This window comes from Oratosquilla oratoria, chromosome 29, assembly GCF_046742065.1.
Source record: "Oratosquilla oratoria isolate Oo_2021 chromosome 29, ASM4674206v1, whole genome shotgun sequence".
Lineage (NCBI taxonomy): Eukaryota > Metazoa > Arthropoda > Malacostraca > Stomatopoda > Squillidae > Oratosquilla > Oratosquilla oratoria.
In genome coordinates this window covers 6,166,332-6,186,331 of record NC_134805.1, presented here as the reverse complement: position 1 = coordinate 6,186,331, position 20,000 = coordinate 6,166,332, and the positions used below count along the sequence as shown (strand labels likewise).

General features: G+C 37.9%; 1 protein-coding gene across 1 annotated transcript in view; it reads left to right on the top strand.

Annotated features, from left to right (window-relative positions):
- The window catches only part of LOC143040800 (sialin-like), a 26,764-nt gene extending 7,193 nt beyond the window's left edge, over positions 1-19,571 (top strand). Inside the window, exons 4-11 of the mRNA XM_076212232.1 lie at positions 1,907-1,994; positions 2,416-2,645; positions 7,542-7,691; positions 14,749-14,881; positions 15,683-15,924; positions 18,763-18,895; positions 19,135-19,265; positions 19,482-19,571. Of these exons, the coding sequence (XP_076068347.1) occupies positions 1,907-1,994; positions 2,416-2,645; positions 7,542-7,691; positions 14,749-14,881; positions 15,683-15,924; positions 18,763-18,895; positions 19,135-19,265; positions 19,482-19,571 (1,197 nt within the window). The remainder of the gene's footprint in view (positions 1-1,906; positions 1,995-2,415; positions 2,646-7,541; positions 7,692-14,748; positions 14,882-15,682; positions 15,925-18,762; positions 18,896-19,134; positions 19,266-19,481) is intronic.
- Positions 19,572-20,000: the final 429 nt, after the last annotated feature.

The following is a 20,000-nucleotide window of genomic DNA, read 5'->3' as shown; positions in this document are numbered from 1 at the left end:
TCATGCGGAAAAATTCGATCATTTACCAAACTGGAGAGAAGCTGAAGTGCTACATAAAGGTTTTGATAAATTCACTAGAAGAATTGTTGAATCAGCATATATTTCTACTAATAATTCATCGAATCATCGAGGAGGGTTTATCAATTTAGCTAAAGAAACTAGTATTTTAATTCTAAAACACGCCAGAAAAAACGACCTTTCCCAAGTGTCCGAAAAGATAATTAGATTTAGTACATAAACTCCAATTGCAGTTCTACATACACTCTCTGAAGAAGTTCTACGCGAACGAAACGTTAGAGTGTATAGGGTTCCGAGCCTTCCCCTGTGTTTATGTTCTCCATCATCCAAATAATATATATATGTATATATTATTATATATATATATATATATATATATATATATATATATATATATATGTATATTATAACATTATGCCATACAACAACATGCGATGTCATGTCATGTCATTTTAAATTAGCACATTATTTTCATTTTATTTCATTTCCTTTTGTTTTATTCTATTTGTCTGGGCATTCATCTTTATATTATTTTATACTATAAGTTATCTTATGGCACTTTTTGCGATTCCCACATTTTTACACCAATCGGAGCTGTATTTTTAATAACACCACAAAAATGATTGTACACTGTATTAAAACTATTGTTCATTGTATTAAAAATTATAAACCATTGTACAACCAAACGGAACCCACCTCCGAGGAGGGAACGCGGTCCTACTCAAACTATGTATACCGCCAGCTTCACCCCAGAGTCACATTCCTCTGAAGAAGCATAGAGCAAAACCGGTCAGGAATAAACTCAGGAACTCGGAACTAGACCCGTGACTTCTTTTTCCACCTTCATCAACTTGTCACAATGTACCAGCATAGTAGATATGTACATATATGAAAATATTTACTGTCAACCTATTCAATATACATTATATAATAATGTGTGTGAATATAATAAAAATCGGAGAATAAATAACAGTGATATACAATGCTGAAAACTTTAAACGCACGTATCTCAAAACCACAAATATTTGCAATTAAAAATATGCCAAAAATTTTTAATCAATTGTAGCAGCCTGGAAATGCTTCTGATAGTGTATAATAGGTATATCTTTATTTCCACGCCTGTTTTTTGTTTTTTTTGTTTTTTTTTTTTATCTTGAAAAACAGAGCGACGGGCTCCATCTAAGTGGAAAAACGCGGATAAGTGACCATATTTACGACACCTATATCTCACGTCGTATAACGAATAAAAAAAAAAAAAAAGCTGGCGGGAAAGTATTTATAGGATCTATAAGTATTACCATGAAAAAGCAGAAGTCTGTAGTACAAAAAATACGACGTACGTATTCGATTACGTAAAAAAAAAAAAAAAGTTATCACGTCATAACTTTATGACGTCAAGACGTAGCAAGTTTTTGGGTTCATAATATATTTCCACTTATATTTCAAACAAAACCTGAATGTTTCAAATTGAAAGACCATAATTTTAAATTATTTCTAAGGTGTTCTGTGCCCCTTACATCAGTAGACTGTATGGTATAGAAATGTACAATTCGTAAAGAGCATTCCATGGACCCCTATTTCTTGTCATCGCTCCCTTGGTGGCCCCCAGGCTGAGAGGCTAAAAGCACCAGGCGAACGATCTAAAAAGCGATCATAAGACATTCTGACGTCTTAGTTGCCTTGTGCATTTAGTTATGGCGGCCAAGCGATTATATATTTATTGTAAGCATTTCCCCACTCTCTGAGGTTCGAATCTGATTTGTGTTCTTGTAAGGATGAAGGGGTGGGAGGGGTGAGGGTCTGACTGATTTATGCCCTCGCAGGGGTAGACGGTCTGACTAACCTTTAGCCTCGCGAGGGGGTGTCTAACTGACTTGTACCCTCGCAGGGGGTCACATTCCCGACCATGCACATCCTCCTGGCCACGTGGATCCCGACACTGGAGAGGACCAAGTTCTCCGCCCTTATGTACGCAGGTGAGGCTCTCGAGTACAGTCACCAGCACTTTTGTGTTCCTTTTAGTTGCTGAGTGGTAGGTGCATGTAATACGTCAGGTGTCTCGCAGTAAACAGAAGTTCTGTAAATGAGGATGCATTATTACTAAAATATCTAAAGGCAAATTTTTTCACTGTCATATTTGAAATAGAGACAACAGGACGTTTGGTGATGACTACAGTCGGAAGGAAATGCTTTGAGATAGTGTGATTGATATACTCGTATATCTATATTATATATCGAGACGCAAAGGATCATTTAAGGTGAATAAAGTTGTCTGGCGTCAGCCGGTATAGTATTCACAGGCATCTGGAATTCCGTGCATGGGCTCCGAAAGAAGTTGTTTTGTGTTTCCTAGTGCTCCAGACGCTTAGAGACCTTCTGTGTACTCGGAACCTGCAGGCGTTGACTTTGGGACCGTGGTCACATTGGGAGTGAGCGGATGGCTCTGTCACTCCGGGTTCCTTGGAGGATGGCCCTCCGTCTTCTACATCTTCGGAGGACTTGCGATCATCTGGGGCTTCTTCTGGGTCTTCCTGTGCTTCGACCGGCCCGAGGACCATCCCAGGATCTCGAGGGAGGAGCTGTTATTCATCAAGTCACAGACTACCGAAGGTGGCAAGAGTACAGAGGTGCGAGTGTGCATGTGTGTGCATTTACCTAATTGTATTATACGGGAAGGGGAGCTATGCTCGTGGTGTCCCGTCTTCATATCTTGTTTTGTCTAGACTGCTTTAAATTTCGTGTATTGTTTTTGCATACACCATTTTCTCATCTAACTTGTTCCAAACATCTATCACCCTGTGGGGAAAGCTGTTCTTTTTCAGGTCTCTTCTATAACTGTTCTTCTTTATTTTCTTTCTGTGTCCTCTTATCAATAGTTTCTATGTATTTCATGATTCTATAAATAGTTATCAAGTCTCCTCTCTCTCTTCTTTGCTCTAATGTCTGTAGTTCAAGTTTTGCTAGTCTCTCTTCATATGATAGTTCTGAGAGTGTTGGTGCCAATTTCGTAATTGCTCTTTGTATTCTTTCAAGTTTTGTTATACTTTTTTTTTTTTTTTTTTTTTTTTTTTTTTTTTTGTGACCACGTCGTCGCTGCATACTCCAATCTTGGTCTTATCAAAGTGACTAGTATTTTCTTCACCATTTCTTCGTCCAGGTATGTAAATGCCACTTTGATTGTTCTTATTAGATTATAAGTTTCTCCACAAATCTTGTTTATATGTTTTTCAGGGGACATATTATTCATAATAATGACTCCCAGGTCCGTCTCATTTTCTACTTTTTTATTTCTTCCTCACTCAGTTTATATGATCCCACTATTCTTTTTTTGCTTCTTCTAAATTCCATTATACTACACTTCTTAATATTGAATTCCATCTCCCACTTCCTACTCCATTCCTATACTTTGTTGAGATCATTCTGTAGCGATTCACAATCTTCTTCAGAGTTCACTTTTTTCAACAATTTTGCATCGTCCGCAAAGAAGCTCATATAACTTTCAATTCCTTTATCCATATCATTAATATATATAGCAAACATTATTGGGGCCAGAACAGTTCCTTGTGGAACTCCACTTATCACTTCATCCCAATTAGAATGTTTGTCTCTTATCACTACTCTCATTTTTCTTTCATGCAAGAAGTCTTCCATCCATTTCAGCAGCTTGCCCTATTTTCCTCCTGCCGTTTCTAATTCCTTTAGTAATTTCTTATGTGGCACCTTATCAAAAGCTTTTTTCAGGTCTAGAAATGCACAATCAGCCCATCCATCTCTTTCCTGCATTACATCTATTAACTTTGAATAGAAGCACATTAGGTTTGTGACGCATGATTGTCCTTGTATAAATATAAATCCAAATTGTCTTGGGTTTAGTATGTTTTTTTTTTCCAAATGCCTTACCCATCTAGTTTTGATAATTCTTTCACAAATTTTAGCTATCGTAATTGTAAGAGAGACCGGTCTATAGTTAGTAGGGTCTTCCTTATTTCCCCCTTTATATATAGGTACCATATTTGCTCTTTTCCAATCTTCTGGAACTTTTCCTTCTTTCAATGAACTGCTTATTAGACTATGTATTGTGTCTGTTAGTTCATTCCTGCATTCTCTCAAAATCCAGTTTGCCATTTCATCTGGTCCATGCGATTTTCTGACATCGAGTTTACTCAAGTGATTCATTATTTCATTTCTTGTTACTTCTATCTCTTTCATAGGGGGGACCTTCTCCTCCCTCTCGATATCTCTAAGTTGTATGTTCTCCCTTGTAAACACCTATCTCTAAGTTGTATGTTCTCTCCCTTGTAAACACCGATTTAAAATACTTGCTCATAATTTCTATTTACTCTGTGTATTCAACTCCTTCTTGTCGTAGTTTCTCCAACTCCTGCCTGTTTTTCAGTTTGTTGTTTACAAATCTGTAAAATAGTTTTGGTTGATCTTTACATTTTTCTATGACATCTTTTTCGTATTTTCTCTTTTCTTCTCTGCACACTTGTGCATATTCATTTCTATAACTAGTATATATTTTCCACTTTTCAGGTCTTTTGTCTTTTTTCCATTTTATCCAAGCTTTATCCCTTCTGTCTTTTAGCTCCTTACATCTTTTGCTGTACCAACACTTTACATATCCTTTTTCTTGTTTTTGTCTTGGAACATACTTTTCCACTCCTTTATAATTTTTTGTCAAAATATTCCATTTCTCTTCTACTGCTGTTTCTTCCTTGTGTATCCTTTCCCAGTCTGCTTTTTGAAAGAATTATCTTATTTTATAAAAAAAAAAAAAAAAAAAATCCATACATCAATCTTCCCTTTCTATATTGTTTGTTTTATCATGTATTTTTCCTCCTTTAGTTCCAGTTCAACCAATATGTGGTAACTTTTACTTATTGGTATCTTATATTCAATCTTGTCCACCATTTCGGGTTTCTTATCTTATAAGAAAAAAAAAAAGAAAAAAAAAAAAAAATCCATACATCAATCTTCCCTTTCTATATTGTTTGTTTTTCCATGTATTTTTCCTCCTTTAGTTCCAGTTCAACCAATATGTGGTAACTTTTACTTATTGGTATCTTATATTCAATCTTGTCCACTATTTCGGGTTCTGATGTGATTATTAGGTCCAGTCTCGATGGTTCTTCTTCATTTCTATACCTAGTATTCTCTTGTATCCATTGCGTCATTGTATGTTCTATAATCATATCAAGTAGTACACTTCCCCATAGGTCGTCTTGTAATGGTGGCATAGAATATTCTTTGTGTGTTGTACATACGTATTTGTAATACTGTTTATCTATTATTATATATTTTATATATTATTATGAGAACCAAGTGTTCATTTAAGCGTATATATTTTTCCCACCAAATCTGAGCTTCTTGGTGCCGCTTGGCATCGGAGTCAGTCTTGGTTGGGCTTACAAAGAGACAGCACGCTTGTCTTGCTTTATCCCATTGAGAAATATAGTATTTTACATCGTTATTTGGTTTATTTAGCCACACCCAGTAGTCTCCACCTTTCACTGTCATCTATTCCCAGTAGATGTCTTTACAATTAAATTCACCTATTATAACTATTCTTCCTCCATCTTCCATTATCTTATCTAGTGTTATCCTTGTGTTCTCTCTCTTCCCACGAAGCTGTTTTAGGAGGCACATGATTTACTACAAACTTCCTACTCTTCCCATCCTTGTCCTCCACTTCCATCATAATCATCTCTAATCTGCTCTTTCCATATATGACATTCCTCACGTTTATGTCCTTCTTAGTCAGGAACATAACTCCACCCCCTTGTTTTACCTCTCTGTTTCTAATCCAACAATTATATGCACCATGTCCTACACTGTTGGGTGGTAGTGGACCTTTCAATTTTGTCTCCACAATTCCCATTATGTCCGGTTCTTTTTCCTTCAGGTAATCATTCACTTCGTTCAAGCCTGTTATTAAGCCTTCTATATTTGTGTAAGACATTTTTAATTTTCTACTACTTCCATCGTGTTTTCTGTTTCCTTCCGTTTTTCTCTGCTATGAACCATTTTCTCACTTTCGTATTCACTACTCTCCAATAGAATTTCTCTTTTTCTGTTTCTGTTCTTTTCTCGTTTTTTTTCTTAGCTTCTAGTCTTTTTGCTTTCTCATCCTCTCTTTCCTCTTTATTCATTTCTCTTTTTATCCATACCTGTTTGAATTGCTCACTGTTTGCTAGTTTCCCTGTTTTTGCTAAGATATTCTCTGCTGTTGTTTGTGACCTGAATTTGATCTTAATTGGTCTGGTCTTATATGTATTGTATTTCCCTAGTCTATACATTTCTTCTATTTATTTCCTGTTTCTGTTCCATCTTCTTGAACTACTTCCAATATCTTATTTACTTTCTCCTTCTCCTCCTTTATTCTTGTAGTCCAATTTGTATTATACTTCTCTTCCATCCCCAATATAATTGTACATTTCTTTTTATCCGCTAAGTCTCTCACTATATTCTCCTTCTCTCTCATCACTTTAATGACTGTGTCTTTAGTTTGATTTTTCATCTGTTGTGCCACTATATCCTTAAATACAATTTTGTTATTCTCTTGGACTTTTTTCCAACCCTGTACTTCTTTTGCTATGGACTCTTTATTCTCTTTATTCTTCTTCTTTAATTCCTCATTCTCATCTTTAACTTCTTTTAACTGTCTTTTTAATTCTTCCATTTCTTTAGTTAGGCTTTGGTTCTCCTTCTTTAACTCTTCCAATTTATCAACTCTCTGCGCAATCCGTGTAAGTTGACCGAACCTACTCTCCCAATGTTCGGTCATTTTCTCTAGTTTATCTTCTAGATTTGCTAATCGAGGGAGGTTGGCATCCCTCCCTCATTAAATCCATGGAAATTATTATTTTCACTTTCCATTGTGTTGTTCTTATCTATATTTCTAACCTTAATGCTTTTACTGATATTTTCGATTTCCCCTGCGTCATCAGCAGACCTCTTGTTTACAATTTTCCTGCCGTCAGGGGGAGCCTGTTCGTCTCCTTCCTCATTTCCTTCCATTTCCCTCAGTAATCCCTCCCTTTCTCCTTTTTCATCACCTTTCTACTACTCATACAAAAAGATACTCCCTCGTTGTTGAGATCCAGGAAAATTTCACTTCTTCTCCGGAGTTCCAATCTTCGCCATGAATCCGTCTACTTGTGTGTGTGTGTGTGTGTGTGTGTGTGTGTGTGTGTGTGTGTGTGTGTGTGTGTGTGTGTGTGTGTGTGTGTGTGTGTGTGTGTGTGTGTGTGTGTGTGTGTGTGTGTGTGTGTGTGTGTGTGTATGTGTGTGTGTGTGTGTGTGTGTATGTGTGTGTGTGTATATGTGTGTGTGTGTGTATATTCTTGTTTATGTATATACGTGTTCATGGTGTTCATGTGTATATACGTATTTGTACTCTAATCACTGCATCCAGGTAAGTGTTTACATCCTTATGAATACTCTTACTTACATGACCAAGTTCACTGACTGTATTAATTTTACTGTATGATCTTAAATACATCCTCTTCTCCATCACGAAGATACTGCCAGTCCCTTGGAGAGCCATCTTCACTTCGATGCCTTTCTACGCGATCCTTGTCCTTCACTTCGGGAACAACTGGGGCTTCTATACTCTCCTGACGGAGATTCCGACGTACCTGAACCACATCCAACACTTCGACCTGAAGAGTGTAAGTTCAGCGGCGACCTCGTGAGCCAGTTGTGGCCCAGGGACAGTTTTAGTGGTCGGAGCAGGGTACGGGAGCGGATTCCAAGACAGCGAGAGAAACGGAGTTATGATAGCCATAAAACGATAAAGTCACCCCTTCCATTGCAATCACAATTAATAGAAACATAAGAACACAAGAATAAAGGACACTGCATGAGACCATAAAGCCTACACTAAGCAGTTCCATGTCCATTATCAAATATCATCCCCATCCATAAAGTTATCTAACCTCTTTTAAAACAACCAATAGTTTCAGCACTCACTACATGGTTATTAGGTCTATTCCATTCGTTAACCACACATTAATCACTCTTTTGGTTAGCTAGTTCTTGCCTATTTTCTTCTTAAATCTAAATTTGTCCAGTCTAAATCCATTACTGCGAGTGCTGCCCTGTTGTCTTAATACGATGACCTTGTCTGGACCACTCTTGTTAACAAAGCCCTTGACCCATTGGAATACCTCTATTAGATCATCGTAAAGTAAATAGCTGAACCCATGTGTCATTTTGGTCATTCTCTGTACTGACTCAAGTGAATTAATGTCCATTCTATAGGACGGAGACCAAAACTGTACCGCATAGTCAAGGACGGGGCTAACTAACGCCAGATAGAGTTTGATATCTGCATCTGCATTTTTGTTTGTAGCCGTCCCTGTTAGTTTTGTTGCATCAAACTACTTACTAACTCATTCATACGACTCAAAAATCGACACGAAACATTTCCTCATAGTTTCTGAAACTGATATTCTAAAAACGAAAGGTATTTCTCTCCCGACCTCCTGAGTAATATAGACATCAAAATGTTAATTACTGTTAGCACTTACATTCATCTACGTTTTCAGCGTGGAATAATTTTATTCTGCATATCATGAACGTAACCATACACTTTTTAACTTAATTTTTTTTTCTTCAGTTTCACTTGTGACTTTGAGATGTCAGCTACTTTATCCATTGAATACTAAATAATACTCAACAAATTACAATTAGTAGCTTCTATGGTTACCTAACAATGCAACTTCATCTATGTCAAATTGTTTATATATATACATATACATATATATATATATATATATATATATATATATATATATATATATATATATATATATATATATATATATATATATATATATATATATAAATGTTCAATTTTGCACATGGGTGCAATATAGCAATAGAAAATTAATTGTTGATTTTGTAAATTATAATGTATCAACGTAATATGCAATTTTGTGGTCGGAAATAAAAAAACAAAAAAGTTGCTAAAACAGATTTCGTAAGTAACGAAGTCGCGCCGGACGAATGGTACGCCATGTTTGTTATGATAGATGCCGACGTCGAAGAAATGAAAGGATGATAAATTTAAATTCGTCTAACCTAAACTAACCTAACCTAACCTAACCTAACCTAACCTAACCTAACCTGTGTTTGTTAAATCAGTACATGCAATTCATATGTCATCCGGATCGTCCTCGTCGTCGTCGTCGTGAGAGACGTTGGCGGGCTTTTCAACCACTCTCTCAGATTACGGAGTATACAAGGTTCTTGCAGCTTAAAGGAATGCATGGATTTCAGCTCCATAGCATTCCTTCAAGAAAATGTACCTCGCGAGGTACTGTCGGAAGTACCGAGGCCGTGATGTCCATCTTGTAACTGACGTTTCAAGTAGACCGGGCAAACGACAAACACTTGACAGACAAGATGGCGTCCCGATCCTAATATTTCATTGTCCAGTTTGTTCCAAGTGTCCACTACTCCATGTGGAAAACTGTTTTTCTTCAGTTCTCTTCTATAGCTATGTTTTTTTTTCTTTCCATGTCCTCTTGTGTTTCTCTTGTCCCAGTTTGGTAAGTCCTCTCTATCAAGTATCTCTGTGCCTTTCATGATTCTGTAGATGGTCAGTAGGTCACCTCTCTCTCTTCTTTGCTCCAGCGTCGGTAATGCCAGTTTAGCCAATCTCTCCTCGTATGATAGGTTTGCAAGTGCAGGTGCCATTATTGTTGCTGCTCTCTGGATTCTTTCTATTTTCTTTATATTCTTTTTGGTACTGGGTGACCACAATGTCGCCGCATACTCTAGTCGAGGCCTTATCAATGTAACCAATATTTTTTTTATCATGTCTTCGTCCAAGTATGCAAATGCCACTTTTATTGATCTTAGCAAGTTGTAAGCCTCCCCGAAAATTTTGTTAATCTGTTTATCATAGGACAAGTCGTTTGTGATATTTGCCCCCAATTTTTTTTTAATCCTACCTTCTTTACCTCCTTGGTTCCAATTGTATATTTTCCTGATATTCTGTTTTTGCTTTTTCCAAACTCCATTATGCTACACTTCTTAGTATTAAAGTCCACTTCCCATTTCTGACTTCAGTTCCATACCTTATTCAGGTCTTCCTGCAGTGCTTCACAGTCCTTATCAGTTTCTACTTTCCTTAACAGCTTGGCGTCGTCTGCAAAGAATCTCATGTAACATTTCACATCCTCGTCCATGTCATTCACATAAATAGCAAACATTATTGGTACCAATACAGATCCTTGCGGTACTCCACTGATCACCTCTTTCCAATCTGAATATTTTTCAGGAAGTCCTCCATCCATTTTAGTAGGTTCCCTTGTAGTCCTCCTATGTGTTCCATTTTTTTATAGTAATTTCCTGTGTGGTACTTTGTCAAAAGCTTTTTGCAAGTCTAGGAAGGCACAATCAGCTCATCCATTTCTTTCTTGCACTATGTCTATTAGTCTTGAGTAGAAGCATATTAAGTTTGTGGTGCATGATCTTCCTTGTCTGAACCCAAATTGTCTTTGGTTTATTATGTTATTGTCTTCCAGATGTTTTACCTATCTATTCTTGATTGTTTTCTCACAAATTTTGGCCATAGTACTTGTTAGTGATACTGGCCTATAGTTGGTGGGTTCTTCCTTGTTCCCTCCTTTATATATTGGTACAATGTTAGCATTTTTCCAGTCTTTAGGTATCTTTCCTTCTTTGAGTGAGCTATTTATTATGTTGTGTATTTTGTCCGTTAGTTCTTCTTTGCATTCCTTTAGAATCCAATTTGCAATTCCATCCGGGCCATGTGATTTTCTGACGTCAAGGTTTGATAGGTGTTCTGATATTTCTTTTTGTGTTGTTGTAAACTCACTCATGTGGGGAGGTTGCTGGTTATTATCTTCGTCCCAATTTTGCATTTTCTCTCTGGTGAAGACAGATTTAAAGTGATTGTTCATGACTTCGGCCATTTCTAATTCTTCTGTGTATTCTATATTCCCTTGGCGTAGTTTTCCCATTTCCTGTTTGTTTTTAAGTTTACCATTCACATATCGATAGAATAGTTTGGGTCGATCTTTGCATTTATCTATAATATCCTTTTCATGGTTCCTTTTCTCCTCTCTTCTCACATTAACATACTCATTTCTATAGTTTATATAAATTTGCCATTTACGTTGTTTTTTATCTTTTCTCCACCTTTTCCAAGCTTTGTCCCTTTTGTCTTTTGCCTCACTGCATCTTTTGTTGAACCAACATTTAATGTACTCTCTCTCTCGCTTTTGTCTTGGCACATGCCTGTTTACCCCTTCATTGTAATTTTCCATCAAGATATTCCATTTCTCATCCACTTTTGTCTCTTCCATGTAGAATTTTCCCAGTTTGCATTCCGGAAGAATAGCTTTAGTTTTGCAAAGTCCGTTTTGTTGTACATCAATCTTCTTTTCCTATGCTTTTCATTTCTCTCCATGTCTATTTCTTCCTTTAGTACAGTTTCGATGAGTATATGGTCACTCTTTCCAATTGGTGTCTTGTAATGGACTCTGTCCACTATTTCAGGTTCTATTATAAATATTAAATCTAGTTTCGACGGCTCTTCATTGCTTCTGTATCTGGTGTTTCCACTGACCCATTGGGTCATTGTGTATTCCATGGCCATGTCCAGCAGTACATTACCCCACAAGTCGTCTCCTCCTCGCACTGTCATGTTATCCCAACAAATTTCTTTGGAATTGAAGTTCCCTATAATTACCAGATTACCCTTGCCCATTAGTATCTCATTTAGTGATTTCCTTGTATCTTCTAGCATTTTTGTATGTTCGTTCTCTTTCCAAGCGTTCGTTTTTGGGGGCACATAGGTTACCACAAACTTTCTACTTTTCATATTCTTGTCTTCGACTTTTATCATGATCAGTTCAACATTACCTTTGCCCTCCAAGAACATGATTCCTCCTCCCTGTTTCTTGTCCCTGTTTTTCATCCAGTAATTATATAGTCCTTGTCCAATATCGATATATGGTATTTCACCTCTTAGTTTAGTCTCTACAATTCCCATTATGTCTGGTTTTTCTTCTAGCAGGTAATCATTGAGTTCGTTCAGACCTGAAATTATTCCGCCAATGTTAGTATAAGCCACTTTTAATTTTCTTCTTCCTCCATTATTTTTTCTGTCTTTGGTTTTTTCGTTTTGATGTGCCATTTCCTCAGTCTCATGTCGATTACTCTCCAATGCAATTCCTTGCTTTCTGTCTCCGTTATCATCGAGTTTTTTTCCTCTTAGTGACTTTTCTTTTTCTAATTCCTCAATATTCATTTCTCTTTTTATCCATATCTTATTGTACTTTTCACTCCTTGCCAAGTTGCCTACTTTTTCAAATATTTCTATGCTACCGACTTCGTTCGTTAGCAGATTTCCTTGAAGCAAGGTATTTTTTTGTTTTCATTCCCGCTCAGAAAATTGCATATTACGTTCCTGTATTATAATTTACAAAATAGATATCTATTTTTCTAACGCTATATCGCGACCATATGCAAAACTGAACAAATAGCATATATATATATATATATATATATATATATATATATATATATATATATATATATATATATATATATATGTATATATACACACACACATGTATATATACACATATATATACATACACACATATATGTATATATGTATTTATATATATATATATATATAATGTATGTTTATATATATATATATATATATATATATATATATATATATATACATGGATGAAAGAGTATTAGGATGGTTTGGACACATGGAAAGAATGAGTGAAGAAAGACTAGTAAAGGAGGTATGGAAGGCAGATGTGGAAGGAGTGAACATGAGGGGACGTCCTAGGATGAGATGGATGGATGGGGTGAAGGGGGCTTTGGGGAAGAGGGGAATGTCGGTTGAGGAAGGACGGGAGAGGACAGAAGACAGGGGTGAATGGAGAATGGTTGTATATGGAAAATGTTGTGATGCATGAGGTGGATTGGACGGGGGAATGGGGGTGAGGTAGTGTGTGTGAGCAAAAATTTGTGACGCAGCCCGAAGGGATTTCTCCCCGTCCTCTCCTTTATATGGGGGGACGGAGAGGGGGGGTCGCCGATTTGATGAAGCGGCCTTGCTGTGGATGTGCTGTGTCCTGCGACACTGCTTCTGACCCAGGGCAGTGGACAGGGTGCAGGGATGACCCGTCATCTAGGAGGTGCTAAGATGGGAGGGAGGGTGGAGGGGTGTGGAGTGTTTTCGGGGATGGAATGGGTGGGAATGTTTTTGTGCCTTGTCCTTTTTGGCTACCCCCCTGGTAAGGGAAAAAAAAAGCCTTGGTATATGTATGTATGATATGTATGCATATATACATATAATGTATGTATATATATATATATAATGTATATGTGTAATTTTGTATGCATTAGAGATTGTTTTTGAGATATACTCTTAATTTTCTTTGAATATAGATTAATTAAAAGAAAAGGATGTAATGTTAGGGATAACTTTTTTGTTTGTGAGCAACGCGAGAAAGTAGCAAGGTAAGATGAAGTGTGAGGACAGACGGAGCCTGTATTGGTTTTCACTTGTGGTGTTTGTTTTGATAGACTTGTCGGGAACTATCAATCTCATAAAAGATGAAGAGACATAGACAATCTGAAAATTTGAATTTAGTTGAGTGAATATACATTGCAGTGTATGCAAGTGCTCATTTATGAAGACCTATGTGCAAATACAACACACACACACACACACACACACACACACACACACACACACACACACACACACACACACACACACACACACACACACACACACACACACACACACACACACACACACACACACACTGTGGTTAGAGCTCTGGCCTGCCACTACGGAGGTCCGGGTTCGATCCTCGCCCGGGGCTGAAATAATATCAGTATCGCAGCGCTGAGGGGTGTTACTCCAACTCTCGTGGGCGGGGAGTTGGGGGTGTGTGTGTGTGTGCAAGGTCATAGCATTACCCATAGATCGGACCAACGAGCTCTGAGCTCTCTTCCAGGAGGGAAATAGCTGTCGATCACGAGTCCAACACGTGATCCAAAGACCAAGTGAATACACACACACACACACACACACACACACACACACACACACACACACACACACACACACACACACACACACGCACGGCTCGAAGGCGCAGTGGTACAGCTTGCAAACACTACTCCAGTGGTCCATGTTCGAATCCCTCTCAGGACTGAAATCATTTCAGTATCACTGCGCTGCGAGCCGTTACCCCAACTCTTGTGGTTGGGGAGTTTTGTGTGTGTGTGTGTGTGTGTGTGTGTGTGTGTGTGTGTGTGTGTGTGTGTGTGTGTGTGTGTGTGTGTGTGTGTGTGTGTGTGTGTGTGTGTGTGTGTGTGTGTGTGTGTGTGTGTGTGTGTGTGTGTGTGTGTGTGTGTGTGTAAATATAATACAACTAGGTAAATACACACACACACACACAAACACAGACACACACACAAACACACACACACACACACACACACACACACACACACACACACACACACACACACACACACACACACACACACACACACACACACACACACACACACACACACACACACACACACACACACATACATACATACAAACAGGGAGAGACCAATTGACGACACAGAGGAAACTAGAGAGAAGTGTCTTTCACCATCTAGGCTACTTGACAACCTGTGCGGCTTCCTCTCCCCTAGAACGGACTGCTGTCGGCGCTGCCGTACCTCTGCACGGGGATCTTCGTCCTCATCTTCGGTCTCGTACTAGACCTTGTCTACCGACGGGCTCAGCCTTCGCTCATCACCATCAGAAAGGTCTCCGCTCTCATGGGTAATCATCATTTCCTCGTCTCTGAAGTCTCTTTGCCGCTGTTCCTGGTGACTCCAAAGTAAACACAACCGAAAATAGGAAGCTTCTCTAGAGCTGATTGGAATTTTTTTGAGTTTGAAAAGTCATTAAACTAATCAGTTTGATCCAAGGACTTAGATGAATCGATGTGTCATATTGTTGAACTCTAGAGTAACATAGACTTGATTCCTTTATTTCTTTTTATTCGTCAGTCTCTCTCTCCCTTTCCCATTTATTTGAAAATACATTAACTATCAAATTTCCTAACATTTCAGATAATTGTTGTGACATGCATAAGCCTAGATGTGATGGTTATGTATATAATGTAACTGATTTGAAGAACTTATTTCACAGGAAATTATGTTAGAAAACACGTAGAAACACTTCAAAACAAAATATATTTAACATGACCTTCAGCCTCACCTGATGTCTTAATCAGACAACACACACACACACACACACACACACACACACACACACACACACACACACACACACACACACACACACACACACACACACACACACACACACACACACACACACACACACACCAACATCTTTCTACTACTTGTGCACTCTAGCCCTACATGGAAGCCCGGGTCGCAGAAGAGAACGCCGGGAACATTTTCTTGATCCTTGTGTGTTCCCAAATGTTCTCCACCGAAGTGTAGTTTATTTGAATAGTAGCGTGACAGGCTGGCTGCGGGTCATTACCTGTACAAAGGCATCGCGTCAATAGACTTTCACTAACACTATCATCCTCCCCCCACCTCCGGATAGCCGCCTACGGGCCCATGCTGGGCATCATTGCCATGTGCTTCGTGAACTGCGACAGAACGCTGGCCGTGGTCGCTCTGTGCTTTGCCGTCGGGTTGAACGGAGCTATCTACAGCGGCCACATGAGCTCGCATATGGACCTGTCGCCCAACTTCGCCGGCACCCTCATGGGCATCACCAACACCTTTGCCTCCACCCCCGGGTTCTTGGCACCCTCTGTCACGAGCGCCATCACCGAAGGCAATGTGAGTGTTGACAGCTTTATGGGATTTGTTCATGGAAGCGCCACACTGTTTCCTTCATCTTGAATGTACAACTTTTTTTCTCCTTCAGCGTGTAACTCTCATTTCTCTCTTGTTTTCCTATCTTATTTTCTCTGTTTATTTGCAAGTTCTTTTTGTAGTTATCATATGGCCTACAATCGTTTATGATTTGGGTCGCTATTATTTCTATCTAGTGTCACACACAAAAGTATGCGCACATTCACAATGATGTATGTGCATTACGTGTGTGCGTGTGTGTGTGTGTGTGTGTGTGTGTGTGTGTGTGTGTGTGTGTGTGTGTGTGTGTGTGTGTGTGTGTGTGTGTATGTACCGCCTTTTTATCTCGCAGTATCTAACTTGCTCTTAAGTTTGTGTAGGGTTTTGCACACACTATTGTTTCGTCCAATTTGTTCCATATATCCACCATTCTGTGTGGAAAGCTATCAGAGGCTTCCATGCCTCTCATGATTCTACAGATGGTCAACAAGTCAGCTCTTTCTCTTCCTTATTCCAGTGTCGGTAATTCCAGTTTTGATAATCTCTCCTCGTATGACAGTTTTGAAAGTATTGGGGCCATTTTCGTAGTTGCTCTTTGGATTCTTTCAATTTTCCTTATATTTTCTTTAGTACTGGGTGACCATAGTGTCGCTGCGTACTCCATTATTGGCCTTATCAATGTGAATATCTTTTTCTTCACCATTTCTTCGCCCAAGTAGGTAAAAGCCACCTTTAGTGATCTTAGCAGGTTGTCGGTTTCCCCGACGATTTTGTTTATATATTTATCAGTGGACACGTCCTTTGTGATGATTACTCCCAGGTCTTTTTTCAGGTTCCACTTCCTTTACTTCATTTTTACCGATTTTATATTGTCCTCATATATATATATAAATATATATATATATATATATATATATATCTATATATATAAATATTTATATTATATATATTTTTTTTTTACTTCTTCCAAATTCCACTATGATACATTTCTTAATGTTGAAATCCACTTCCCACTTCTGACTCCATTCCCAAACCTTGTTCAGATCCCTCTGTAGCGACTCGCTATCCGTTTCAGTACTCACTTTTCTCGGCAATTTTGTGTCATCTGCAAAGAAGCTCATGTAACATTCCACACCCGCATCTATGTCATTTACATAAATAGCAAACATTATCGGAGCCAATACTGATCCCTGTGGAACTCCACTAATCACCTCTTCCCAAGTAGATTCTTATCTCTGAGCACTATTCTCATTTTTCTTCCATGCAAGAAATCCTCTATTCATTTCATTTGTTTACTTTGTATTCCTCCTATAGTTTCCAGTTTTCTTAATAATTTTTGTGAGGTACTTTATCAAAAGCTTTTTGTAAGTCTAGGAAAGTACAGTCGGCCCATCCGCCCACTTCTTGTGCAGTATTATATCTATTAGTCTTGAGTAGAAACAGATCAGATTTGTGGCACATGACCTTCCCTGTCTAAATCCGAATGATCTCTTATTTAGTATATATTTTTTCAGATGTTTAGTCCATTTTTGATAACTTTTTCACGAATTTTGGCTACCGTGCTTGTAAGGGAGACCGGTCTTTAATTTGTTGGGTCTTCCTTGTTTCTTCCTTTATATATTGGTACGATATTTGCATTTTTCCAGTCTTCCGGTATTTTCCCTCTTTGAATGAGCAGCTTATTACATTATATATTCCGTCTATTAGTTCGTCTTTACATTCTTTAATATCCAGTTTGCAATCCCATCCGGACCGTGCGATTTCTTGACATCAAGGTTCATTATTTGGTCCATTATTTCTTTTTGTGTTACTATTATTTCACTCATGGGGGGAGGGGGGATCTCACTTCACTCCCTGCATCAGACTGCTGTATATTTTCTCTAGTGAACACCGACTTGAAGTGTTTCCTCATGATTTCGTCCATTTCTATATCTTCTGTGTATTCTGTATTCCCTTGGCGCAGTTTTACTATTTCATTTTTGTTTTTTAGTTTAATGTTCACATATCTATAGAATAGATTTGGATGATCCTTACATTTTTCTATTATATCTTTTTCACAGTTTCTTTTTGCCTCCCTGCGTACTCTTACATATTCATTTCTTTGATTGATATATATCTACCACTTTCCTGTTTTATTTTTTATTTTTATTTTTCCATCTTCTCCAAGCTTTATCTCATCTATGTTTCGCCTCACTGCACCTTCTGTTCAACCAGCACGTAATATACACCTTTTCCTGTTTTTGTCTTGGTACATATTTATCCACTCTTTCATCATAGATTTCCATAAAAACCATCCATTTTCTTTATTCCACTTGTGTCTCTTCATTATAGAATTTTTCCCGACTCCCTTTTTTAAAAAAAAAAAAAAAAAAAAATCCTAAGTTTCCCAGTCCGTTTTGTTATATACCAGTCTTCCTTTTCTGTATTTCTCATTTCTTTCTGTATATATTTCCTTCTTTAGTTCAGACTCAAGTGGTATGTGATCACTCTTCGCAATTGGGGTCTTGTATTCAATTTCATCCACTATTTCAAATTTCGATGTAAATATTAAATCTAGTACCGACAGTTCTCCATTTTTTCTATATCTAGATTTTTCTTTTACCCATTGTGTCATTGTGTGTTCTATATTCATGTCAAGTAATACATTTCCCCATGGATCCTCTCCATCTTTCACTGTCATCTCTTTCCAACATATTTATGTGTGTGTGTGTGTGTGTGTGTGTGTGTGTGTGTGTGTATGTGTGTGTGTGTGCTTGCACATTTCACCCTCCCACCACCCAGCCACTTCCCATGTCATGACCCATGTCGCCACGACCCGTGCAGCAAACCCTGAACGCCTGGAGAACCGTCTTCGGTTTGTCAGCTGGCATCTATTTCGTCACAGTCACCTTCTACATCATCTTCATCACCACCGAGACACAGCCATGGAATGAGGGGCGAACCAAGAAGACAAAAGGTACGTCGGTATTCAGAAGACTTGTTCATTTGTACATGAACATGTGCAGTCCTTATGAATCATTCTAGGTTTTGTTTTCAGTGTGTCATGTCTACGGTCACTGATAAGCAGTTCAGTCATACCATTGTATAGTTGTAGAATTGAAAATATGTATTAGTTTGGTGCACTTCATTTCCTGTATTATTTTCGTCAAACATAGCTTGTGTATATGAATGAATGACTCATTTCCCTCTTACCAGTGGGTGGCCAAATCAAAGCAGGGATTCACACCAAAAGACCCACATATAGCACTTACCCTGAGACACAGAGAGCCAAGAAAAAATTCACTTGGGTTTTAGAAATCAAAAATGAAAGGAAATGCTCACTGAATGTACGCAAGCTTATCAGCAGAATGCTAAAGTATAATGAAATAAAAACAAATGGATGGACAGTTAGATACACAAATAAATAAATAGATATATAAATAAATAAATAGATACATGAATACAATAATAAATAACTCTTCACTCACTAAAGATAACAGTTTACTAAGTAACCTACCTACCATTTGCTCCTCTAACCTCTGACTGATTTCGTTCCTCTTCAGAGCAAAAGAGGAATTAAAACCGAAAAAGGCGATGGGCCAAAAATTCTCCTAATTCGAAAGAACCTGGGCTCGCTCCTCAAGGACCACTGATGATCGTCACCTGCTCAGGCTATCACCATGGTCACAGGATCTCCTCATAAGTGGAAACTAGTCCTCTCCGTTCTCTTTTGTTCTTCGACTTCGTGGGCGCCACTTTGAGGTTCTCCTCGACTACTACCAAGTCACGATTTCGTTCAGTCACGCACCAACTCATAATTTCTGTTGGCTTGCGGACGCTGGATGTACACTAGACATGTGTATATATATTTTGTTATGGACATATGTGTATTACTAAATTTCCTTTTCATGCATAGATGTGTTCATTGCCTTCATATATATATATATATATTTATATATATACTTATATATGTATATATACATATATATATATACTTACATATATACATAGGTATATATATATATATATATATATATATATATACACAGACACATATATATATATATATATATATATATATG